The 25,837-nt window shown below is 43.1% G+C and overlaps 2 protein-coding genes across 2 annotated transcripts; one reads left to right on the top strand and one right to left on the bottom strand.

Annotated features, from left to right (window-relative positions):
- The first annotated feature begins 13,766 nt into the window (after positions 1 to 13,766).
- LOC136470200 (uncharacterized) lies at positions 13,767 to 14,856 on the top strand. The gene is made up of 2 exons (XM_066468125.1): positions 13,767 to 13,985; positions 14,455 to 14,856. Exons 1-2 carry the CDS (start codon positions 13,767 to 13,769, stop codon positions 14,854 to 14,856), a joined length of 621 nt encoding a protein of 206 aa, XP_066324222.1.
- A 6,803-nt stretch (positions 14,857 to 21,659) lies between these two features.
- On the bottom strand, positions 21,660 to 25,556 carry LOC136477563 (serine/threonine-protein kinase Nek6-like). Its single transcript, XM_066475766.1, has 13 exons — positions 25,184 to 25,556; positions 24,997 to 25,063; positions 24,638 to 24,703; positions 24,456 to 24,502; positions 24,291 to 24,336; positions 24,087 to 24,167; positions 23,943 to 23,985; positions 23,801 to 23,847; positions 23,337 to 23,418; positions 23,183 to 23,232; positions 23,002 to 23,075; positions 22,869 to 22,920; positions 21,660 to 22,784 (listed from the first exon to the last, which is right to left on the bottom strand). The coding sequence occupies exons 1-13, from the start codon at positions 25,267 to 25,269 to the stop codon at positions 21,927 to 21,929; spliced, it is 1,599 nt and encodes a 532-aa protein (XP_066331863.1). The 5' UTR covers positions 25,270 to 25,556; the 3' UTR covers positions 21,660 to 21,926.
- Positions 25,557 to 25,837: the final 281 nt, after the last annotated feature.

Raw genomic sequence — 25,837 nt, 5'->3', positions numbered from 1 at the left:
ATTGCAAGTGAAAATATGATGTGAGTGATGATGATTGTGAAACTGATGATTATAGGAGTGATGAGGAGGAGTACACCAAGGTGGAGCTCATGGACATGTGTGAGCAAGTGCACACTTGATTTGAGATGAAGAGAAAGGAGTGCAAAGAATTACGCAAGAAGATCAAATCTCTTGAGCAATCCTTTGATGAGCTAAATGCCTCTCATGAGAGTCTAAGGGAAGACCATGAGATGCTTGGCAAAGCTCACTCTAAGCTTGAAAAGGCTCACTCCTCTCTCCTCAAGCAAGTCAAGGAGGAAGAAGCCAAGAAGGAGTAAGTAATTGTGTCATGTGATGTGGGACTAACATGTGATATTATTGATGAATCTTTTTATAAGTCCATTGTTGTTGCTCCCACTAACCCCTCTTGTAGCACCACCACTACTACTTCACCTTTGAGTGATGGTTTCACTTGTGATGTCTCACTAATGGTGGAAAATGAGACCCTCAAGAAGGAGGTGAATGAGCTTACTCGTGCCTTAGGCAATGCCTATGGTGGAGATGCCCGCTTGCTAAACTATTTGGGTAGCCAAAGGTTTTCTCTCAACAAAGAGGGATTAGGCTATACCCTTAAGAAAGGCAAGGCGGCCTTTGTCACTCCCAAAGCTAGCTTTATGAAGGGCAATGGTTAGTTTTGCAATAGATGCAAGCAAGTTGGGCAATAGAGCAATATTGCAAGATTAACAAGAACGAGCAACCTAATGTATCCTCAATTAGATTTTATGCTTGTTATATGCTTATCAAGGGTGCTAATGGTGTGAAGGCTAAGTTCATTGGTACACCAATTGTGAGTCCAAAGAAGAAGGCTATTTGGGTACCAAAGACCTTGATAACTAACCTTTAAGGACCCAAGCAAGTTTGGGTACCTAAAAAGAATTAATCTTCTTTTGTAGGTCAATTATAAAGCCAGAGGAAGGCATTGGGTGCTTGATAGTGGGTGCACACAACACATATTCGGTGATTCAAGAATGTTCAATTCAATCAACTCAAATGATGACAATGGGATTGATAGTATAACATTTGGTGATAATGGCAAAGGCAAAGTCAAAGGGCTTAGTAAGATTGCAATATCCAATGACTTGAGCATTTCAAATGTGCTACTAGTAGAGAGCTTGAACTTCAACTTATTATCGGTAGCTCAACTTTGTGATCTTGGTTTCAAGTGCATATTTGGAGTTGATGATGTAGAGATCATAAGTGTAGATGACTCTAACTTGATATTCAAAGGTTTATAATATGAGAATCTATACTTAGTTGATTTCAATGCTAGTGAAGCTCAATTGTCAACATCTTTGCTCACTAAGTCTAGCATGGATTGGTTATGGCATAGAAGGCTTGGTCATATTGGAATGAAACAATTGAACAAGTTGATTAAGCATGATCTAGTTAGAGGCTTGAAAGATGTCACATTTGAGAAGGATAAGCTTTGTAGTGCATATCAAGCCGGAAAGCAAGTTGGCAACACACATCCTAAGAAGAGCATGATGAGTACATCTAAGGCACTTGAGTTGTTGCACATGGATTTGTTTGGATCAACCACTTACACTAGCATTGGTGGAAACAAATATGGATTTATGATTGTGGATGATTTCACTAGTACATGGGTGTTCTTTCTTGTTGACAAGAGTGATGTGTTTGCAACCTTCAAAACATTCATCAAGAGAATTCACAATGAGTTTGAAACAACCATCAAGAAAGTGAGAAGTGACAATGGAAGTGAGTTCAAGAATACAAGAATTGATGAGCTTTGTGATGAGTTTGGATTTAGGCATCAATTCTCAGCCAAGTACACTCCTCAATCAAATGGGCTAGTTGAGAGGAACAATAGAACCTTGATTGATATTGCAAGATCAATGTTGAGTGAGTACAATGTGAGTCATTCATTTTGGGCCAAAGCAATCAATATGGCTTGCTACTATAGCAACCGACTGTATTGTCATCCCATGATGGAGAAGACACCTTATGAGTTCTTGAATGGAAGAAAGCCCAATATTGCATACTTTCGGGTTTTTGGTTGTAAATGCTACATATTGAAGAAAGGCACAAGATTGAGCAAGTTTGAGAAGAAATGTGATGAATGTTTCTTGCTTGGTTACTCCACTACTAGCAAGGCTTACAGAGTTTGGAATTTGGCTAGTGGTACTCTTGAGGAGGTTCATGATGTGGAATTTGATGAAACCAATGGTTCCCAAGAGAAAGATGAGAAGCTAAATGATGTGGAGGCACTCAATTGGTCAATGCAATGAAGAACATGGATATTGGTGATATAAGGCCTAGAGAGGTGATTGATGTTGAAAATAATAAGAATCAAGTGCTCTCTAACTCAAACATGCAAGCTAGTGGTTCTCGTGATCAAAATCAAGCAAGTGCAAGTGATGACAAAGTGCAAGATCAACAATAAGTGGCTAGTTCATCATCTCAACCAAGTGATCAATCAAATGCAAGTGCTCCAACCAACCAATGTTGCTAGAGATCATCCATTGGACTCTATAATTGGTGATATCTCTAAAGGTGTGCAAACAAGATCAAGATTGGCATCATTTTATGAACACTTCTCATTTGTCTCATCCATTGAACCAAAGAAGATAGATAAAGCTTTGAAGGATGTTGATTGGGTAAATGTTATGCATGAAGAGCTAAACAACTTTACAAGAAATCAAGTATGGGAGTTAGTTGAGAGGCCTAAGGATCATAATGTGATTGGAACAAAATGGGTCTTTCGGAACAAGCAAGATCAAGATGGGATAGTTGTAAGAAACAAAGCAAGATTAGTGGCTCAAGGTTACACTCAAGTTGAAGGTCTTAACTTTGGAGAAACATATGCCCCAGTTGCAAGATTGGAAGCAATTAGGATCTTGTTAGCCTATGCTTGTGCCTATGACATCAAGTTGTACCAAATGAATGTGAAGAGTGCATTTCTCAATGGGTACATCAATGAGCTTGTGTATGTTGAACAACCTCCTGGTTTTGAAGATGAGAAGAAGCCCAACCATGTCTACAAGTTGAAAAAGGCTTTGTATGGATTGAAACAAGCACCTAGAGCATGGTATGAGAGATTGAGGGATTTCCTACTCTCTAAGGGGTTCAAGATGGGAAAGGTTGACACCACTCTCTTCACCAAGAAGCTTGGCAATGACTTGTTTGTATTGCAAATCTATGTTGATGATATCATATTTGGATCAACCAATCAAGATTTTTGTGAGGAGTTTGAAAAGATGATGGCAAGTGAGTTTGAGATGTCCATGATTGAAGAGATTAGTTACTTCCTCGGTCTTCAAATCAAGCAAATGAAGAATGGCACATTTGTGAGTCAAGGCAAGTGCATCAAAGACATGCTCAAGAAGTTTGGAATGGATGATGCTAAAGCAATTAGTACACCAATGGGGACAAATGGAAACTTGGATAGTGATGCTAGTGGCAGCATGGTGGATCAAAAGATGTATCGGTCTATGATTGGAAGCCTACTCTATGTGACCGCATCAAGGCCGGATGTGATGTTTAGTGTATGCATGTGTGCTAGATTTCAACACTCGCCAAGAGAAAGTCATTTGAAAGCAACAAAGAGAATATTGAGGTACTTGAAGCATACACAAAATGTTGGATTGTGGCATCCCAAAGGTGCAAGGTTTGAGCTTATTAGATATTCCAATTTGGATTATGTAGGATGCAAAGTTGAGAGAAAGAGCACATCAGACACATGTCAACTATTGGAAAGATCACTTGTGTCTTGATCATCAAAGAAGCAAAACAGTGTTGCACTTTCAACCGCCGAAGCGGAATACATTTTGGCCGGTAGTTGTTGTGCACAATTACTTTGGATGAAGGCTACTTTGAGTGATTTTGGAATCAAGTTCAAGCAAGTGCCATTGCTATGTGACAATGAGAGTGCAATCAAGCTCACCAACAATCTGGTTCAACATGTAAGAACAAAGCACATAGATGTCCGCCACCATTTTATAAGAGATCACTAATAAAAAGGGGATATTTGCATTGAGAGTGTGGGCACCAATGATCAACTTGCTAGTATCTTCACCAAGCCACTTGATGAGAAGAGGTTTTACAAGCTAAGGAATGAATTGAACATACTTGACTTCTCAAATATGTGTTGATGCACCCCCATATATGACATGCCTCTCCTTCGAGCAAAGCAAGGTAAAGTTGATTGACATGTCATTCATCCATTGCTAAGGACTTGTTTAGTGCATCTAGTCATTCCTCACATGTCTTAGGCTCATTCATGAAAATCAAATGAATTTGATGCTTGTATGGTACCACTATTGCTTGTATGCTTGAAATGATCTAGTGGTAGCATATGACATGTTTGTGGGCTTGTGAACCTAGTGTTTAATCTAGAAAATGAGCTATAAGTGTTTAACTCAACATGGTGCATGATAACCATTATTTGGAGGTGTGAAGAAGCTTGCCCTTGAATCAAATCGAGTTAAATACCTTTTGCAAATGATCTAGATTGAACCTAATTGGGAAAATGATCCTCACTTCACATGGTTTCACCCAAACCTATCTAAAATTTGAGCTCACCTTCTATGCTAATTGTTAACAAAGGGGGAGAGAAATTCACAAAGATAGTAAAGATAGGGGGAGCAAACAAATGAAATGACATTGTAAGGGGATCAATTAAAATTTCAAGCACACAAGTAGGGGGAGCAAGCTCATAAACTTGTATGTTGCATTTGTGCATATGTTTGCTTGCATGGCACAAGTTTTAAATTCTATATCCATGCTTGTGTGGTGTATGCTAGATCATAGAAAATGATTGATGAAATGAAAACTAGCATGCATAGGAAGAGTAACTAGACTTGTGCTTATCATGTAAAAACTAGACCCTTTCATATAATATTGATCTCACGGGGTTTTCTATTTTTTGTGAATGCCTAGTTACAAATGGTGCTAAGGATGGGGTATATTGGCAACTCCAATTGGTATCACGCTTCAAAGGTCCATTCTTTACACCTTAGCATCATTTGGTAGCTATTACTCTCCCAAACCTCTAATCCATGCATATGTGCAAGCTTTCAAATCCAAACTCTTAGCACATATGTAGGGGAAGCTAATATTACCAATTTCGGGTTTATGAAACTTGTCCATAATATTTACACATGGTAATATGCTTGGGCAAGCAACATGAATCCAAAAAGATTTCATTAAATATCTTTGTAAATAGGTTGTAATCAATTACCAAAAAGGGGGAGATTGAAAACCCTAGTTTGGTTTTGGATAATTGATGAAACCTAAGCACTAACCTTTGTCATGAGTGATGATATGAGCTAGGTTGGTGCAATCCAAGTGAGGAGCATGGTGGCACCCAAATGGTGATGTTGATCACATGAAATGATGAGATGGCCACATGTGATGATGATCAAGTGCTCAACTTGGAAAAGAAGAAAGAGAAAAACAAAACCCTATGGAGATCAAGGCAAAGGTATAATTAGGGATTTTGTTTTAGTGATCAAGACACTATAGAGAGTGTGATCACATTTAGGATAGATGGTCATACTATTAAGAGGGGTTCTTAACTAGACAATTCAGTCATCTAGTGCCACTAGGTGTTGGACTTCATGCATTGCATTTAGGCCTAGTGCACATCGGAGAGCAAGCAAAAATAATTATCAAAAATAATTTGAGAAATGCTAACTTGGCTCTAACATGTTTTGAGAAAACACTTTGAGAGTTAGCATCGCTTGCGGAAAGTTGCTCCAAGTTGCTGTGGAACGAATCGTGAAAGAATTTGCAACATGGGGAAGGGGTTTGGGGCCAGCGTGGCACCGCCACCCATTGTTCGGTGGCATCGCCTTGTCCGGTGGTACCGCCACCCCAAGGGTGGTGCCTACCTAGATCTGGCAAAGAAGGGCCGAGAGTGGTAGGTTTGGGGTGGTCACCGGACACGCCGGTGTACACCGCCATAGGCACAGCGGTGCACCGCCTAGTCACCGCCACGGGCTATCCGGTGCCACCACCATTTTATTCTAGAGAGCAGGGGTTCTAGCTTTGGTCACCGCCATGGGCACCGCCACTAGGATGGCGGTGCACCGCCATTTTATTCTAGAGACTTGGTCTCTCGGGGGCACGGCTAGGAGGTCACCGCCACCCTGTCCGGTGCCCCATTGGCTAGTTTGTGACCGTTAAAATTCGACCATTGGGCAGGTCACCGCCATGTCCGGTGCCAAGCATCGCCCTATCCGGTGACCTCGCAGAAACAGCTCCAAGGGGTATAACGACTCTATTTGCTTGTGTGGCTATAAATAGAGGGTGTGGCCGGCCTTGGCCACTCTCTTGGCACCTCATACACTTGTGCACACCCTTTGGAAGCTGAGCAACACACTCCACTCACTTGTTCACTTGATTTCATCATCTTGAGTGAGATTGGAGCCTCTAGTGCATTGCATTAAGTTGCATCATCTTGTGGCACTAGTTGGGTGATTTGGGCTGGTTGTGAGCTTGTTACTCTTGGTGTTTGTCGACGCCTAGAGGCCTGGAGATTGGAGGATCATTGAGTGGAGTTGGTGATTGTCTCCAGCCTCAATCGGTTGCTTGTGAGGGGTCTTGTGCCTTCCCTAGCGGCGCGCCAAAGGCAACTCTAGTACATTGCTTGTGTCATTGAGCTACCTCACTTGTGGCTAGGTTCTTGCAATGTCCAATTGTGTGGATGATATTTGTGCAACACCTCTTAGCCATCAAACCACCAAGTGTTGGTCGACACAACGGGGACTAGCGTGCCAACAAGCATGTGAACCTCGGGAGAAAAATCTTGTGTCTCTTGTGTGATTGGATTTCTCCTGGTGATTGAATTATCTTTATCTTGTGAATGGTTCATTCCTCGATGCGGCGGTATAATCACCATACTCACTCTTTTACATTCCTTGCAAACTAGTTGTCAAGCTCTTTAGTGCAATTAGTTTTGAGAGCTTGTCTTGCTTGCTAGTTTAGTATCACCTAGTGGAGCTCTTTAGTGTAGACTTGTTGAGAGATCTTAGTGAGTAGTGACATAACCATTGTTTATGCCTAGTGATCATAGCAACTATAATTGTTGAATAGGTGGCTTGCAACCCTCGTAGAGCTAGAGTAAAATTGCATTTCACCATTTAGTGTACTAACCTCTTGCTCTAGTATATTTGTAGAAATTTTTATAAGCTATTCATCCCCCTCTAGCCATTTAGGACCTTTCAAGTGGTATTGGACCCGTGGTCACCATTTGATTAAAGGCTTAACAACCTCGGTGTCAAAACATGGCTTAAATTGTGTTCAACCATGTGGGGGCAAACCACCATTCTTTGATGGCACATGGTATGATTATTGGAAGAGAAAGATGAAGATATATCTTGGTTCAATCAATCACCAAGTGTGGGATGTGACCGAGAGTGACTATATGATTCTTGATCCGGACAATCTCACCAACACCGATAAGACCAACAAGCAATGCAATACAATGGCTCTCAACACCATCTATAATGCCATTGACTCTAAGGTGTTTGAGCAAATCAAGGATTGTGAGAAAGCTAGTGAAGTATGGAAGAGATTGAAGGAGACCTATGAGGGCACACCGGCGGTGAACAGTGCCAAGCTATACATCCTCAAGGACAAGTTGACAAGCTTCAAGATGAAGGATGATGAGAGCATTCTGGAGATGTTCCATAGATTACAAGTAATTATCAATGACTTGAAGGCTTTGGGAGAGAAGATCAATGATGATGATGTCTCTCATCGGTTCCTGATGTGCTTACCTCCTAGATTTCAGACATCGAGATTGATCATCATTAGAGGAGGATTGAAGCAACTCACCCCTAACCAAGTACTAGGTGATGTCATAACACAAGAGACATACCGTGTGGAAAGGGAGGGGGTTGACAAGGATGACAAGAAGGAAGATGAAGACAAGAAGAAGAAGAGTGTGGCATTCAAGGCTAGCTCATCATCCAAGAACAAGGGCAAGTCCATGAAAGAAGAATCAAGTGATGATGAAGATGCTAGTGACATTGATGATGAAGCCATGGCTCTTTTTTGTGCACAAGTTTGGAAGATTCATGAAGAAGAAGGGCTATGGTGCAAGAAAGAGAAGAGACAACAACAAGAGCAAAGAATATGTGAGGAGATGCTACAATTGCAAGAGCCCCAATCATGTTGTAGCAGATTGTCCCTACAATAGTGACAATGATGAGGATGAGAAGAAGAAGCACAAGAAGGACAAGAAAGAAAAGAAGGAGAAGAAGGAGAAGAAGATGACCTTCCAAAAGAAGAAGATGGGTGGAGGCTATATGGTCACTTGGGATAGTGATGGATCTTCGGATAGTGATGTCTTCGGCCTCGATCAGTTGCTTGTGAGGGGTCTTGTGCCTTCCCCGGCGGAGCACCAAAGGCAACTCTAGTACATTGCTCATGTCATTGAGCTACCTCACTTGTGGGTAGGTTCTTGCGGTGTCCAATTGTGTGGGCAAGGTTCATGCAACACCTCTTAGCTGCAGAACCACCAAGTATTGGTCGACATAACAGGGACTAGCGTACCGGTAAGCACGTGAACCTCAAGAGAAAAATCTTGTGTCTCTTGTATGATTGTATTTCTCCCGGTGATTGGATTGTCTTCATCTTGTGATTGGTTTATTCCTCGACACGGTGGTATAATCACCATACTCACTCTTTTGCATTCCTTACAAACTAGTTATCAAGCTCTTTAGTGTAATTTGTTTTGAGAGCTTGTCTTGCTTGCTAGTTAAGTATCACCTAGTGGAGCTCTTTAGTGTAGACTTGTTGAGAGCTGTTAGTGAGTAGTGATATAGCCATTGTTTATGCCTTGTGATCATAGCAACTAGAATTGTTGAATAGGTGGCTTGCAACCCTTGTAGAGCTAGAGCAAAATTGCATTTCATCATTTAGTGTACTAACCTCTTGCTCTAGTTTATTTGTAGAAATTTTTATAGGCTATTCACCTCCCTTTAGCCATTTAGGACCTTTCACCGTATCTCACCACAATGGAATAAGTAAGTATTACTCATGCTTGAATGCAAGCCCATCTGTTCCCTCCCTCTCTCTCCCTACTCTTTCTAGGCTTGCGCCACCGTCCGATGATCATCAAGTGGTGTCATGTCTCTTGCTCCACCTCATGGCGCTCCTTGACGACATTGAACCCAAGCACTGCGCTCGCATCCTTGTCATTCGACCCCTCTCAACTCTTCCCACTAGCTTTCTCCTCCTATGGCTACCTAAAAAACTGAAGGGCTGAATAAGCAACCGAATGGAAGATGTGGGAGGGGTTTGGATGACAAGGGCGCAGATACGGTGCGTGAGCTCAATGCCGTCAAAGAGTGTTGGGAGGTGGAGCGAGAGATGGGATGTCGCATGCTACTCGTTAGACGGTGGGTCGACCTAGAAATGGAAAAAGTCTACTTAACCCCCTCAACTGATGGTAGTTGTCTACTTTAGACTCTCACCTATAAAACCAGGTATTTTACCCCTCAAACTATTGAAAACCGTTTAAATAACTGCCTAAGGTGGTTTTGAAGGTGGTTTTGCTGACGCAACATATTAAATGTCTATATAACCCCTAACGTATGAAGAGTTGACTACATGACTCCCTCAACTATAAAACATGATATTATAGCTCGTAAAGCATCAAAATAATGTTCAAATGACTCATCAGGTGGTCTTTAGGGTCATTTGGACGTTGTATCCTGCCACACTGGCCTAAACACACATGTTTGCACACAGGCCATTTGTTGCCTCCACATCCCCACTCTTTCTAGGCTGACCCACCACCCAACGAGCGACATGTGACATCTTGTCTCCTGCTTTACCTCCCATCACTCATCGATGGCATTGAGCTTAAGAATGCCACACCTACATCATCATCGTTTAGGCCTTCCCACATCCCCCATCCGGTTGTCCTTTAGTTTTTTAGGTAGCCATTGGAGGAGAAAGCCATAGGGGGCAAGGATGTGGGAGGAGCCGGATCACAAGGGCGCAACCATAGTGCATATGCTCAATGTCGTTGAGGAGTGCATGAGGTGGAGTAGGAAACAAGGTGGTGCTCATCGGACAGTAGCACAAGCCTGCAAAAGAGTTCAGAGAGGGAGACAGTCGATGGGCCTATGTGCAGGCATGTGTGCTTGAGCCAATGTTGTGAGATACAATGTCCAAATGACCCTACATGACCATCATTTAAACATTATTAGATGCTTTAAGGGCTACAATATAACATTTTATAGTTGAGGGGGTCATGCAGTCAACTCTTGATATGTTAGGGGGTTATATAGACTTTTTAATATGCCACGTGGGCAAAACCACTTTCAAAACCACCTCAGGGGGTTATTTAAACGGTTTTTAATAATTTGAGGGGTAGAATATCTGGTATTATAGGTGAGGGGGTGAAGTAGACAACAACCAATAGTGGAGGGGGATTAGTAGACTTTCTTCACCTAGAAATAGTAGGGAGAGGGAGGGAACATATGGGTCTGCGTGCAAGCATGGGTATAATATGCCACACATCCGCAAAACCGCCTTGGTTGGTTATTTAGATGGTTTTCAGTAGTTGAAGGGGTAGAATAACTAGTTTTATAGGCGAGAGGGCGAAATAGATAAGCACTAACAGTTTGCGGGGTTAAGTAAACATTTTCCTTTTCTTCTAAAATGAACTCACAAACAAATAAATGGTTTTTTCTTATGATATTTTTTACCGTTGGTTATATCAAAACCGACATTACTATACAACTGAAACCCTCCCCACCAGTCACTCTCTCGCTCACCTCACCGGCGCCTTGTGGTGCATGGTCGCCTGGTCGACATACCTTGTCTGGGAGGGCAATCCTAAACCCCTATCCTCGGCTCCACCACATCTTGGTCAATAGGTTTTTATTGGTATATAGGCTGGGCCTACACCCTATCCGCTTTAGAAGATGTAGGCGATACATAGAGAGCCTAGATTCCCATGATGCTGACATGTTAAATTTGAATTTTTTTTCTAAGATTAATACAACAATAAATTATTATTTTGCAAGAGCCCAACACATGATATAGATATCAAGAACAATCTACAATATTGCTATTTTTCTAGCCCTAATAAGGTTTCTTTTGGAATACAAGATTTTTCCTATATTTCCTGGTTTTTTTTCTTTAAAAATGAACTAATCTATAAAATTCCTATCAAATTCCTAAGGCCACGCATGTGATTACCAAATAGCTCCAAGGAGAATACTATTTACCAGAAATAGTTAGCATTGCTTGATCAATTGCATTATTACCACGAAAAAATAGCGCGCTATTTCGGCGCTATAGCGCCGCTATAGCGGCCCAGAGGACTTGGCACGACGATATTACTCATATTCGCGCTATGCGCGCTATTGCCGCTATATCGCGCTATAGCGCCGCTAAACTGCTTTAGCGCCATAGCGCCGCTAAATGGCCGCTATTGCTATTTCTCTGGCTGACCCAAAAAAAACGCGGCCTGGTCAGATATAGCCCACTAAGGGCCCGATTCAGGGAAACATACATGAGCCAAAAGTGCTGGAACCCTAGTCCATCGTCAGTTCCTCACCCTGGCCACTCGACCCGACCTCCTGGGCGACGACGGCCGCTGGGCGACCGCGCCCTCCACCCGAACTCTCGACCTCCACCCTCCGCGTCCGGTGTCCGCCCTCCCACTCCACCCTCCCACGCTGGGAGATGGCCGCAGCCTGGGCGACGACGGGAGCCAGGGCCACGGCGGCAGGCTGGGCGCACTCCTTCAAGTGAGCCAAGCGAAACCAATCGAAGTCTTGATGGCAATGCGCCAACAATAGGTAATTTCTTCTCCCCTGTTCTTCTCCCCTGTTCTTTGGTGATGGAGATGCATATGCTAGATGCTTACCTTTGGTTGTGTCATCAGTCATCACTGTGTTATGGAGATGTGTTTGATACTTTGATTTACTACTTGATTAGTTCATTTAGGAACATGGCATGTTCTATTGCCCTCCATGATTGTATCTCTCTGAATAGTCTAATTAGGAGAGCTCAGGTTTTTTATATATGAATATGATGTTGAAAAATGAAAACTAAAATGAAATTTGTTACTGTACTTACTGGCAGATGATTACTGAGTACTTCTGGAATGCATGATTCTACTTCTAAGATTTGAATTTTTCTACCATACATTTTGCTACTGTATGTTTGTCATTCCCACAGAGTAACTAAACTTTGGAAAAGTATGGCTATCAGTTTATTACTTTATTTATTGATTGAAATGTGGTGTCCACTTATTAATTATCAGTTATCATCACAATGAGACAATGAGCAAGCACTTATTAATTCTGTTATGTCCACTTTGTAGGCTTATCTAGCACTGCATCCACAGGCAACCAATCAAATGAAGCATCTGACCCAGCTTGGAAGCACTGCACAATGCCAGATGTGAACAAGAAAGGTTCTCTCAAGTGCAACTACTGTGACAACACTTATCATGGTGGAATAACTAGAATCAAGTACCACCTTGGTAAAGTTCCTAAATGTGGTGTTGCAAAGTGTACTAAAGTTCCATCTGATGTGCAAAAAGAAATGGTTAAGTTGCTATCAAAGAAGATGGATAACAAGCAAAGGAAGAGTAAGGAGAAAGAAGATGATAGAGCTAAAGTTGATTTGAGCCATTCTGAAGGAGAGGAACAGAGTGATGAAGAACTCAATTCAGTTATTGTGTTGAAGAAGGTGAGTGGCAAAGGTGCTTCTTCAGGTCCTATTGATAAGTTCTGTAAACTGACACCAGAAGAAATAGTGGCTGCAAGGAAGGGCAAATCTGTTGTTGCTGATAAGGTTCAATCCAAGCTGTCAACTAAAAAAAGGGAAGAGAAGAGGGACAGAGCATGTGAGTACATCTGTCAGTTTTTTTATGAAGCTAGTATCCCACACAACGCTGTTACACTACCTAGCTCTGATCTTATGCTTGAGGCTATTGGAGACTTTGGCAGAAACTTGAGAGGGCCAACTCCATATGAGATGAGTGGGAAATTCTTACAAAAAAGGAAGAGGAAAGTGTAAGATTTATTGAAGTCTCACCAAGAGTCTTGGGAGCTAAATGGATGCTCAGTTATGACAGATGCTTGGACAGACAAGAGAGGTAGAGGTGTGATGAATTTGGTAGTTCATAGTGCATATGGAGTTTGTTTTCTTGATTCAGTGGATTGCTCAGCTATGAAGAAAGATGGTAGATACATTTTTGAACTGGTTGCTAAATGTATTGAGGAAATAGGGGTGCAAAATGTAGTTCAAGTTGTGACTGACAATGCAAGACCAAATGAGGCAGCAGCAAGTTTGTTGAAAGCAAAGCACCCCTCTATTTTCTGGAATAGTTGTGCTACCCATACCATTGATCTAATGCTGGAAGACATAGGAAAGATGCCAAGAGTGGCAGCAACAATTAGCAAAGCAAAGTGCTTGACTGTTTTTCTGTATGCCATACTAGAGTTTTGAACCTGATGAGGAAGTATCTTTCTAGAGATTTGGTGAGGTGTGGTGTCACAAGGTTTGCTACAGCTTATCTGAACTTGAAGAGCTTGCTAGAAAACAAGAAGTAATTGCAGAGGCTTTTTAGGGAAGATGAGCTCAGTGAACTAGGCTACCTAAAGAGTGTCAAAGGGAAGAAAGCAAACAAGATTGTGAGGTCTGAAACTTTCTGGAAAGGAGTTGAGACTGTTGTTAATTACTTTGAGCCATTAGCTACTGTGTTGAGGAGAATGGACAGTGATGTGCCAGCAATGGGGTTCTTGTATGGGTATCTACTAGAGGCTAAGAATGAGATCTCTAAGAGGTTTAACAATGACAGGAAAAAGTTTGAGGAAGTTTTTCACTTCATTGACAAAAGGTGGGACAGTAAGCTAAAGACACCTTTACATAGGGCTGGTTACTACTTGAACCCTTTCTATTATTATCAAAACAAGAAGGATATAGAGGAGAATGAATCATTTAGAGATGGTGTAATAACTTGCATTACAAAGCTTGTTCCAAATGAAGACACTCAGGACAAGATTATAGAAGAGCTTCAAAAGTTTTAGGATGCTGAAGGATCCTTTGGCAAAGACATTGCTAAAAGGCAGTGCAAAAATATTCATTTTGATCTAGGTATGAAAAATTGTCCTCTGGCAAATAAATTTCTTATATACTGTTTTCTCTTGGCAAATAATTTACATTGTCCTCTATTTTCCACTTTTTTGTAATTTAGCTAAGTGATGGTTGAATCATGGAAGTAGTGCACCAAACCTCAGAAAGTTAGCTGCTAGAATTCTAAGTTTGACATGCAGTTCATCAGCTTGTGAGAGATGCTGGAGTTCATTTGAACAAGTATGAATCTGACATTCTGACTTACTGATTCCTACGTTCATTTGTGCAATTATTCAATCCTGTTTTGTTATTGAATTTTCAAATAATGGCATCAAACCTATGCAGGTCCACACAAAGAGACGCAACAGGCTACTTCATGACAGAATGAGGGATCTTGTGTTTGTCAAGTTCAACTCAAAACTGAGGCAAAAGAAGGACAACAAGGACAGGGATCCCCTTGAGAAACCTGTTCGTGATGCTTTAGAAGATGAAGACAATGAGTGGATCACTGGCATTAAGCCAACAGAAGTAGATCCAGAGCAGGAAGGAGAAATTGGAGCATCATCACAGGGAGTTGCAGCTGCACCTCAAGGACAAGAAAAAAGAAAGGGAGGTAACCAGACCAGGAAGAGGAAGAGGTTCATCCCTACTACTGATGAGGATGATGAGTTATCTAGTTCATCTTCTGATGGAGAAAATGACATTGATATGGCATCTGATTCTAGTTTTGATTCTGAGGCTGAATGATGTGGATGTGCCGATGTGGCGATGTGATGTGGTTATGCTTATGCACTTATGGTCTTATGCTTTAGCCTTTTTGGCTGTTTGCCTGTTTGACTATTTATCAAGACTTAATAGTTATGCCTGTTTGAACCTTATGGATGTTTGATGTGGTTTAAGCACTTATGCTTAAGCCGTTATGGCTGTTTGAACCTTATGAATGTGGTTTTGTTGTTTATGGCTTTATATGCCTTTTTGGACTGTATGAAACTATGAATATGTTGCATGTTTGCTCTTATGAAGTTATGATTGTCATATGATTATCAGTTTAGAAGATGTTTATGAGTTTATCATATGTTGCCTGGCTGTATATAAATAGCGCGCTATAGCGTCGCTATAGCGCCGCTACAGTGTGCTCAGCCATCTGACGCTACTGTGTTTGGCTGCCGCTATAGCGCCGATAGCGTCCGGGACATGCTCCCGCTAAATTCTATAGCCCGCGATTTTTTTCGTGGCATTATTATCACATAAAAAAAAGATGCACGAAAAGGTGAAAACCCTTTGGCAGCATGAAGGAAAAAAGGAGGCGATTTTTCAGTGTCGGGAGAACATTGAGTCTGAACCACTGATCCAAACAAGACAAACATTCAGTACCTTTCGATACCATCGATCGGTGCTTTATGTTGCATTGGGACTTGTAAGGACGACGTGATATCAGGAGACGTGAAGAACGCTCAAGAGGGAGATAAAAAGGGATGCAGGTTTTCTTTTCGGTCCCCAGGATAGTTATTCCCTTAAGCTGGGTATAGAGTTACCTTAGATGGAACTAATGGTGGAGCATTTCGCAATAGACTAAACCAACCTAGAAATCTCTGGTCAAAAATGGAAACCTACTAGAACATGTAGTTTATTATATATCAGTGGTGCAAGCATGAAATGTCCTTGCACTAACTGAGGTTAATGGTCAGTAGACGCCTAATTATGTGGTCCACTACTAAAGCCAACAGATACACCAAAAACATACTCTCATGATCACCATATTCCAGCTAGTAATAAAAGTGGAATTGGACAGTTCCTCTGATAGTGGATGCATGGTGATTGAATTATCAATGTACAAGTTACTGTCAACCGTGTTTTTTTTTCTCGAATACGCAAAGGATTTGCGTATCATTGTAATTAAGAAGAAGAGTTCAAACATACAAATGACACGCTTTTGACGAGCACCCTAGATGGTCTAACAGCTATGACTGGACCTTCCTAACAGACTAATTCAAACTTCGATATTACATAAATGGTATACAACCAAACAAGTTACTATCAACCGTGGTTCGCGATATCTATCCTTGATTCCAACTTGATCGATTTTTCGAGGGAACTCTTTAGATCATTTTTAATCATTTCTGGCTGTGGATGCAGCACAGCTACATGCAGTTTGGCCTCAGTCGTTGATTTGCTGATCGATGCACTGATGCAGGAGAGGAGTACGGTTGCGGTCATACATGTTTTGCTTTAGTTTAGTTTTTTCTTCTTCTTCTTCACTCTCGTTCCCATGTGATGCTTATTCGATTGTGGAGTGTGGGGCCCATGGAACAATTTCTTCCCTAGCTATCGAAAGACTGTTTGATATGATGTAGACGGGCCGACCGGAAGGACTTTCAGGAGCTAGCAGGTGTGTGTAGTGTTCTCTTAGCTTCTACGTACGTACGTACAAGCAGGCGAGAGCATACAGTGCACCACAAACTAGCTAGTACTGCCTTTAAATTTACCATCACGCATGTTCTTAGTTAGTGCCACAAAACTGGTGGTCTACCACTTATTATATCAAATTAAACATTCCTTTGACCATATATATATATATTTACCATCACGCATACACACACATATATATACATATACATATACATATATACATACATACGTATATACATACATATACATGCATGCATACATACATACATACATACACATATACATACATACATACATACATACACACACAGAGGCCGCTCGTATATACGTGGGTGTTCCAAGATGCATGATCACGGCCTTATCCTCATCCACACGATTATATAAATTATTCCCCTTATCCGCCAGGAGATTGAGATTGTCCCAGTCCGGATTTGTTGCTTCGTGGCTAATCAAAGCTACACACCACAGCTCCTGATGGATCGATCCTTTGAGAATGACTGAATGAGAGGAGTGGTCGTTGGGGCCCGGCCAGCTGAGATAAATAAAGCATACACACAAGAGCGCATCGATTCGATCGCGGTACGGTACTCCCTGCAATTCTCACATTTCAAGAAACCTTTTATTTGACCAAATATATAAAAAAAAGCTAGCATTTATTATGATATAAAATAGTTATGAAATATACTTTCATAATCTATCAATTTGGAGACATAAGTATGAATAAATTTACTATAATTTTGATCATGTTTAAACAACTTAACACTTCTGCAGGCTGCTCCCGACACGTATCGACCCGGCGTGAGGCGACGCCTGCCTCCCCCGGCGAATCGGTGATCTGGATGGCCCGGCCGGCGCCCCAATGTGATTGGATCTGCACTGCCATTCCCGACAAGCGTACCGTACCTTCCCACTCCATCAGCCTATATTAGGTTGGCTGGTTCATATTGTTACTGATTCGTGAAGAAGTACTGCTGGCTGGTTTGTTTGAGAGAAAAATACTGTTCCGGCTAGAAATTTACGATCGTTTACGACAGGGCACAGCCAAACGAACAGGCTGCATATCCCCAATGTGCAGTGCAGAGATGAATGAGGCTATTCAGATAGAGCAAAGCATATCTGCATGCGGAGATATTATGTTAAAGTAATATTATTAGTAGCATGAAATGCTTTGCTTTGTAGAGGAATCAGAATGATCGAGGGCTGCATGCCTGCATATGCTCACCTGGCAGCACAGCAGGCGCCCTCCAGCATGACCTCCCTTGCTTCCTAGGCTAAAGCCTCGATGTCTGGTGATGATCACTTCTTTCTTGAGAGAAAAAACAAACAAACAAACAATGTCAATCTATAAATCTTACTTTGAGAAAATTTTCATGATATCAGGTGGACCTCATCTTTTCTACTAGTCGCCTTTGGCAATGATTCCATGCATGCTTGATGGTGAGAATTTTTTTTTAAAAAAAAAGACAAATGCTAGAGTGGGTGTGAGTAGCTGTGAGGTGGAATTAAATTGGGTGGATCCTGGGTTCAAACCATCACCTGTGCACCCCCAAAGGTGGATTATTGACACGTGTACAGTAACCAAATCCCACGGCCAGTAAAGTCTGCAATACCTGGTCCCTGCATGTTGTCCTCGGCTTTCTAAATTTATCCTCCACACATGTTGCCTGGTGTCCACGTGATATTCTATTCTGCCACGTGTCGATCATCTACCATGGGGGTGCATAGGTAATTTAATTCTGCTATGAGATGGCAATGAGTGAAACAGTCGGCGAATCGATGCTCTTTGGGCCGTCTGTGAATCTAGACCGTACGAGTCTGCAGGCTCCCCTGCCCAAGCAATGGTCCGAATGTGACGCGAAGCCCAACCATAGAACATGGCCTAGTTTCACTTTCATCGCTCTGGACTCTGGTTGCCCGACCCCACCCGCCTGCCCTCAGCCCCTGCGTTTGTGGGTGAGGGAAAGCGCTAGCAGTTTAGCACCACATCGGCTACCGAGAGCGGAGCGCGGAGGGAGGGAGCTATAAAACAAGCGTCACGGCACCAGGGCAACTCACACCTTTCTCGGCCTTTTGCTATATATAAAATAAGGGTCACATGTTAAAAATGAAAGGCTAAGTCTTATTTTGCTTCTTGTAGAAGCATAGTCTTTGATGCCTTTAATTTTTGCTATGCATGTGCCCCTTGTTTTATATACCTATGATTTTTTATAGGCATGTGATCCTTGTTTAATCTTTACTCATTGCAGGGCTAGCCGGCTAGGTACTAGAAGTAAAAAACACAACCACCCCCACCTAGTCTTACAATGAGTAAAACCAAATATAAATAATGATTCCATGCTTATTTTGGAAAATTATTGATTAAATAGTTATTTTATGCTTGTACCTTATTCTGGAAAATTATTGATAGTAGGCAGCTAGAAACGTACAAGTTGACACCGTTAGACCATCAAAGAAACGAAAATCCAAGAAAAAAAACCAAACTCGTTTTGGAGCCAAATCGGCAAGTTCAAAAGTAAAAAGGGCCAAGAAAAACTAAGCACAACTCTTTAGGGCCAAGAAACTAATTTTCTCAAGCCAAATTGTTTCCTGGCTGGTCTCTTGGTTTGGAGGTTGGGCTGGGCCTTACGGTCCTTCTGCCTCTGGTGCCGCTTACCTCGTTTGCTCTGCTGACTTCTGGACCTTTAAAATTTGGGCCGTCGAATAATGTGAATAGCGCTTCTTCGATTATGATTCCCGCATCATCAATCTAGGTGAGTAATGAAATACTAGCAAAATAATAATATCCCCTCTCGCAAAAAAAGCAAAATAATATCCCCGTGGTTCATTATAAATCCATGTGGGTCATTACGCACTCCATCTGCTGTAAGGTCTGGTTTAGATATAGTTGGATTCGTATTAATTCACATATGTTGAGATGGATTGGATGTGGATTGAGGTCTAACGATACGAATCCAACATCTAATCGGTGATTTCAACTTGCGCACATCTCAGTAAGAAAGCTCTAATCTTTTCGCTGAACATGCGCACGCGCATAAAGCAATAGAAAGACATTCGGATGGACCAACTGAGGAGATGAGTGCGGCGTTCCCCTCTCTTTTCTCTCCTGCCTTCCATGCAGAAGCACCCAAGTACAGAGAGTCGGAGCCTCTTGCTTCCAAGCACGGCAAAGGCTCCTTCCACGACGGCCCGTTCGCTTTGCTGAAAAAACGAGCCGAAACATTGTTCCGACTGATTTGTTGTGAGAGAAAAACACTATTCCAACTAAAAAAACAAACCGAAAATACGTTGCTGAAAGAAAGGGTGACAAGCCTGTCCACGAAAGGGGGTTGATCCACGCACAGGAATCAAGACAATGCAGAGGTCGGTTGCCAGCCTCTTACCGCCCGACAGCCAGGGTATGATAGTGTTGTTGAATTATGCGCTACAGGTTTACGTACTTTGTAAAAAAAAGGAATCTTGGGAATTATGCGCCAATTTATTCGTACTTTGGAAGTTTGTATTCTAATTAAGTGACTCAATATCAGGATTCCGAACATCTGTTCCTTGTACATAGACAAGTTCCCCTATTCACTGAATCTAGTATATTTCCATTTAACTTAACATTCAGTAATTCCAGTTAGTAGGCATGTGTCCAACAATTTACAAATCTTATGAACATACTAAGCAAATAGAAATGAAATCGGCATGATTTCTATTATTTCTTGAACACTTGTAGAAGCAGACAGGATGCCCATGCTACATTGTACATACAATAAATAAAAAGTAGTCAGCGCTCACAATCTCCCTGTTCGCTTGTTGGTCTCAGCCAGCCCAAACCAGCCAGCCAACAGTGTTTTCCTCTCACAACAAATCAGCACCAGTCAGCCCAAACCAGTCCACAAACCAACCAGCGAACAGGCCGAATGTCTGGTGCCATGTAAAGATAGCCTCCGTATTCAGTAATTAAGCACGACGATCTTGAATTCTGGTGAAACTATATGCACTCTCGAAATGGCACTCGAAAAACAAAAATCCCCAAATCGATCTACTCCTGCTCTGCTCCGGGAGCTTCGTGCAGAGGTTGAGGAGTCACTCTACTACTCTAGAGCATCGACTCTCTGCTGAACTATGTTCAGATGATCCAACTCTGCAGGCGCGCTCTATGTGTGCGCCAATTTCAGTGTGCTAGTTGAGATAATCTTCATGGCAACAGATTTGATCGTGACCTCAGAATGACTGGGGAAGGAAGAACATCTCTTTGAAACTGTTTCCAGAACTTCCTAATGGTCCAAAATGCTTAGGCTTCGGCCTAGTACAATGGACCGAAATCAGACTTCCTAATGGGCTACTAATAGCCCAAGCCGGAAGAACAAGGCTGGGGCGGCTCGTCTGCCGTCGCCGGCTCGCCGCCAGCCAACGGGACTGCGTTCTCATCCGTGTTCCAGTTCCAAGGCGAGGCATCAGCGATCCATTCTGGGGCATTGTACATACAGCCGCAGCCAGGGATGCTGCAAGTTGATCGCAGCCCTCCCTGGTGGCTGGTGCGCTGGAGCAGTCATGGGATGGGTTGTCACTTGTTAGAGGGAGCAAGGGAAGGATAGCTTGGCCCTGTCTTGGAAGCATAGCACAGGCAGTACAGCACAAGCATAATAACGGAGGAGATGGCAGATGAGCGCGGCGTTTCCTATATTCCCTCGTGCATTGCAAAATCACCAACTACAGAGCCTCTTATCTTTCTTCCAAGCACGGCAAAGGCTCCTTTCCGCGGTGTTGCTGAAGGAAAAGGGTGGCAAGCCTGTCCAGAAAACGGGGTTCGATCTACAGACAGGAATCAAGACAGGACAAGATCACACTCGAATACTCGATATGTAGAGGTCCGTTGCCAGCCTCCTAGCGACCGACAGCCCGGATATGATGGTCTTGTGGAATTCTGCACCACAAGTTCACTTTGTGACATCACATCTTGAGGCAGTGCCCATTTTTTATTGTACATACACTGGATTCTAGTAATTCAGTAAACTCGACATCAGAATTCCAGAACTAACCTGTTCCTTGGTTCAGCCTACCGGCAGCTGTTATGCTTCCATTCAGTAATTCTAGTTGGTATGGGCTGAGGAAGGTACATGTGGCCAACGATTTACAGCTCCAATGAACGTACTAAGTAAACAGAAATGGAGTCGGCACGATTTCCATTATTTCTCCCAACACTTGCAGAAGCAGACATTATGCTCATGCTACATTGTACAATAAATAAATAAGGCGATAAATAAATAGTCAGTGCTCACAATGGCTGCTGTCATGCAAACCATATACATCAAGAAAAATAAAGCTCAAGCCTCGGTAAGCACAGCAATCTTGAATTCTGTTGAAGCTATGTACACTCTCGAAATGGCACTCGTCGAAAAACAAAATACTCAAATGAATCGCTGTTACAGAAGCTTTGTTGGGGACTCTCCAAACTTTGGTGGAGTCATCAGGCTCTTGGTCAGCCATATTGCCGTCTCTCTGGATGACACGGCTCCTTCACCGAATGGCCGAAGAACACCTGCGAGCTCATCGAGCCTCTCCTGCTCCAGGAGCTTCGCGCAGAGCTCGAGGAGTGACTCCAGAGCATCGGCTCTCTGCTGAACTATGTTCAGATGATCCCACTCCGCAGGTGCACTCTCTGCATGTGCCAGTTTTAGTGTGCTAATTGGTGATGATTCCTCTGTTATAGTTGTGTCACACAACTCTGGTTTTGCTGGCGGATAAGAGCGTGGCTTCACATCCTTCTTTTGTTCCTGCACTACTCCAATTGTCAATTCCTCATTTGGTATTGGTGCTTCGTTAAACTTTTGATTTGAAACAGTGACTGGGGCCTCCTCTTTTACATTACTGGTTCTTATAGCTTTAAGACGTATGGTCGCATCAATCTGTCGATCAGTTGTCGCCATCAAGTTCTCCGCTGCATGCTGAAGTGATAGAACATCACTGTTCTGCTGTTCTTTGCTTCTGGCATCAAGATCCACCGGCATTTGCAAAATCAAGGCTTCCTGGGTACCAATAGTTGATACGTCTGAAAAGTTCGTGGAGCTGTCTCTTGCTTCCACAGTGTGCTCTGCTGCAGTTTCTAATGTTTCATTGGATCCATTAGCTTTGACAGGTTGCTTTCTGCCACTGCTTGGCTTCTTTGGTTGCTTGTCTACCAGGTTACTTTTGTTGGGTTTCACTGGAAGATAGATTGGTGAACAGCTGCACGATTCAGCCAGATATGGTTGCAGATGTGGATGCCTCAGCAGCTCCCCAGCCTGTAAAATTTTCAGGGAATGTTAACCTTGTGTCGGCACCCTTGAGGCCTTGACTGAAAAGTTAACTGACTTTTTTAGACTTACAGTAGGCCTATGTTCTGGATTTTTCCTTAGCATGCTCTTCACTATCTGCTTCCTGGGGAAGAAAGGCTCAAGTTTAGTAGATTTTTTCTAATCTATATAATTGGGCAATCACAAAAATGAGATTACAACTCACAGTGCTGATGAGTATATCGGGGGCATTGGAGATACTGAAGATCTATTTATTTTGTTGACTAATGCTGCCATGTCCTTCACAAACAACAAAGGAAAAATGTTTCATGACTTTCCAAGAGACCAAGACACATGCATACATGTTGAAGTATTGTATCATTTGGCTGTGTTGTATCAGCACTTACTGTAGCTTTAAATGCAGGACGGTGTGCTAAAATCTCAAACATACAGCAACCTGACGGTACAAAGAAGCAAAGTATCCAAAGATGTTTAATTCTGTCATACATCATAATACAATAACAGAAACAAACTTTAAGAGACGTAGCATGCGGAGCTCACCAAGTGACCATATATCGGATTTGTATCCATAAGGTATGTCTACTAGTATTTCTGGGCACATATAGTTTGGGGTTCCAACAACCTGAAATATTGCAGATATTTAAATTACCAGTGACAAGGCATTATGGGTTTTGTCAAAACATTACTCTACGTTATTGGGTGGTTAGGATATTCTAGTGGGAATATGCTGAAATTGTGCCGACTATTTTTCAGAATGGCATTTTCCTTTTTTTTTTAAGATCAGTTCTAAATAATGTCACAGAATATCAAATGCCATACAGACATACTGGTGACAACATCAGGTAGAATTTACTGCTGTAAATATATGTTAGTAATTCAGTGTGGGAACATGACTCATGGAAGAGTTGTGTTCAGTTTCCTAATTCCTACCCAGAAATGTGTTTTTGCCAGCATTATTTACTGATTTGCATTAAAAATCCTTGAGTGAAAAGGGTGAATCCTACCGACGAGGCAAGGTCCTCCATGAGCAGTTTCGCCAACCCAAAATCAGCTGTCAAAGAGATGGTAAATTATTATTCACTCGTGTAAAAAAATACATATTATCTGATAAAGACAGACTCAGTAATTCATCACTTCACATCTTACCGAGTCTGATATTGTTATCCCTTGTCAATAAAATGTTGGAACACTGCAGGGCAGCAGGAAAAGAGGAAAATGTTAAGTGACACTGATAAGATACCTGACGAAATAGTCCTATGAACCTGTGGGAACAGACGAATTTGTTTCTACCTTGAGATCACGGTGCAGCACGCGGTTGCAGTGCAGGTAGTCAAGGGCGAGGAGCAACTGCGTGAACCACCGACACACCCTCTGGCATCACGGAAGTACCAAGAAGGCAGAGGTATGAGTTTTGGGTGCAGCTGTAATTAATTAATAAATACTACTAGCAGTACGATTTCATTTACTTATCACAATTATAGTATTGTTTGTTACCTCTTCTGAGAATAGGATGCCCCTTGCCTTCTTGATCCTCTCGGCCCTGTGGTTCCAGTGAGAGTAATTTCAGGACATTATATATGCAGTTAAAACTGAATTCCTCACCGAGAAGTTATTTATTACAAAGGAAAAGGAAAACAGAAGTTGGGGGTGGCAGCTTACATGTCCCCTCCTTCGCAGTAGCTTGTGACAATGCAGACGGAGGTCCCCTACAACCACCGAATAAATCCAATTTTGAGTTCGCAGTCGACGCGACAACGTGCGGGCGGGAATGGGGAGCATTATTAGGAGTTCATTAGGATTGGGCAAATTGAATTTCGCACAGGAGGAATGTTTGTTTGTACCTCGTCCACCCATCCGTCCTTGTACTGGACGATGTACGGGTTGCTGAGGCTTGCCATCAGGGACATCTGCGGCAGCAGAAAAGGAACAGCCAGAAACGAAGAATAAATCGGGTGCGAATTTGAAGAAAACACCGAGTTCCTTTTGGCCCCATCGTCGACCAACAATTTTCATTTTACATGTTATTACTGCAGCTGGAGCCGCCGCCGCGTCCAGCGTCCTGCTGGGTGCATGCATATGCAGGCCGCATGGACAACATCGGCGAAGCAGGGCATCTGGAACGACTCTGCTTGGTGCTGGAGTGGGGGTGGGTGGGCGAATGAATCGGAGAAGGGTTTAGTAGGGTGGATGCTTATGTTACCTCCTGGTAAGCGGTCCGCTGGAACTTATCGTTCTGCTTGGAGAGGCGGATCTTCTTCATCACGTACCTGCGCCGGAGGGGGCAAGCAACAACAGAGGGAGGAATCAGGAACCGGAGCACGTCGAGGGAGCAGAGCAGAAGGGAATCGACGACGCCGACGTGTGAATGTGAAAAAAAGGAAAATCACCTCTTGCGCTCGGCCTTGTGGAGGACGAGGTAAGCTGAGCCGTATGCGCCCCGGCCGATCTGCTCCACCACCTCGTACTGCTCCATCGCCCGCACCCTCGCTCGTCCGCCTCTGGCTTTCTCTCTCTGCTTGGAAGAGGAGGAGGAGGAGGAGGAGGAGGAGGAAGAAGAAGAAGAAGCGGCGTGGTCTGGTCTACTGCGGCCGTTGCGAGAACTGGCGACCGGGGTGTGCGTGAGCCTGCTTGGCGTGAGGAAAGGAGAGAGGAGTCCGTCAGTGGGATGAATGATGGCGCCGCGGGGGCCTCGTGATTATTTGTGCGCACGCGTGTGGCGAGGAGGGAACTGGGCAGGAAGGCGACTAGAGGCGAGGCCGGGCGCGCGGCAATGATGGCGCGCGGTTGCGCCCGGCCGCCCTGCCGCTCTCCCTCTTCTTGCGCGTGTGTCGTGTCGGGTAGCCTGTCCGCCCGGGCGGGCGGGAGACCAGAGACGCGGAGACAGACGGGGACGGAGACCGGCCAACGCAACGGGTACGGGACGGGAGGGGACGGAGTAGGAGGCCGCGGGGGCTACCGACGTTGCTGTGCTGCAGGCAGCGAACAGCAACGTCGACTCACGGTCACGGGGGGGCCTTAATTGCCTCGCTGTGCGCGATTAG

Source organism: Miscanthus floridulus, chromosome 8, assembly GCF_019320115.1.
Source record: "Miscanthus floridulus cultivar M001 chromosome 8, ASM1932011v1, whole genome shotgun sequence".
Taxonomy (NCBI): domain Eukaryota; kingdom Viridiplantae; phylum Streptophyta; class Magnoliopsida; order Poales; family Poaceae; genus Miscanthus; species Miscanthus floridulus.
This window is presented reverse-complemented; position numbering and strand designations above follow the sequence as displayed.

Coding starts and splice junctions, on each gene's coding strand:
- LOC136470200 (XM_066468125.1), top strand. CDS start 13,767: ATGGGGTTCTTGTATGGGTATCTACTAGAGGCTAAGAATGAGATCTCT. Junction 13,986..14,454: donor ATGAATCATTTAGAGATGGT/GTAATAACTTGC, acceptor AAACCTATGCAG/GTCCACACAAAGAGACGCAA.
- LOC136477563 (XM_066475766.1), bottom strand. CDS start 25,269: ATGGAGCAGTACGAGGTGGTGGAGCAGATCGGCCGGGGCGCATACGGC. Junction 24,503..24,637: donor AGGACGGATGGGTGGACGAG/GTACAAACAAAC, acceptor CGGTGGTTGTAG/GGGACCTCCGTCTGCATTGT. Junction 23,848..23,942: donor GGATAACAATATCAGACTCG/GTAAGATGTGAA, acceptor TCTCTTTGACAG/CTGATTTTGGGTTGGCGAAA.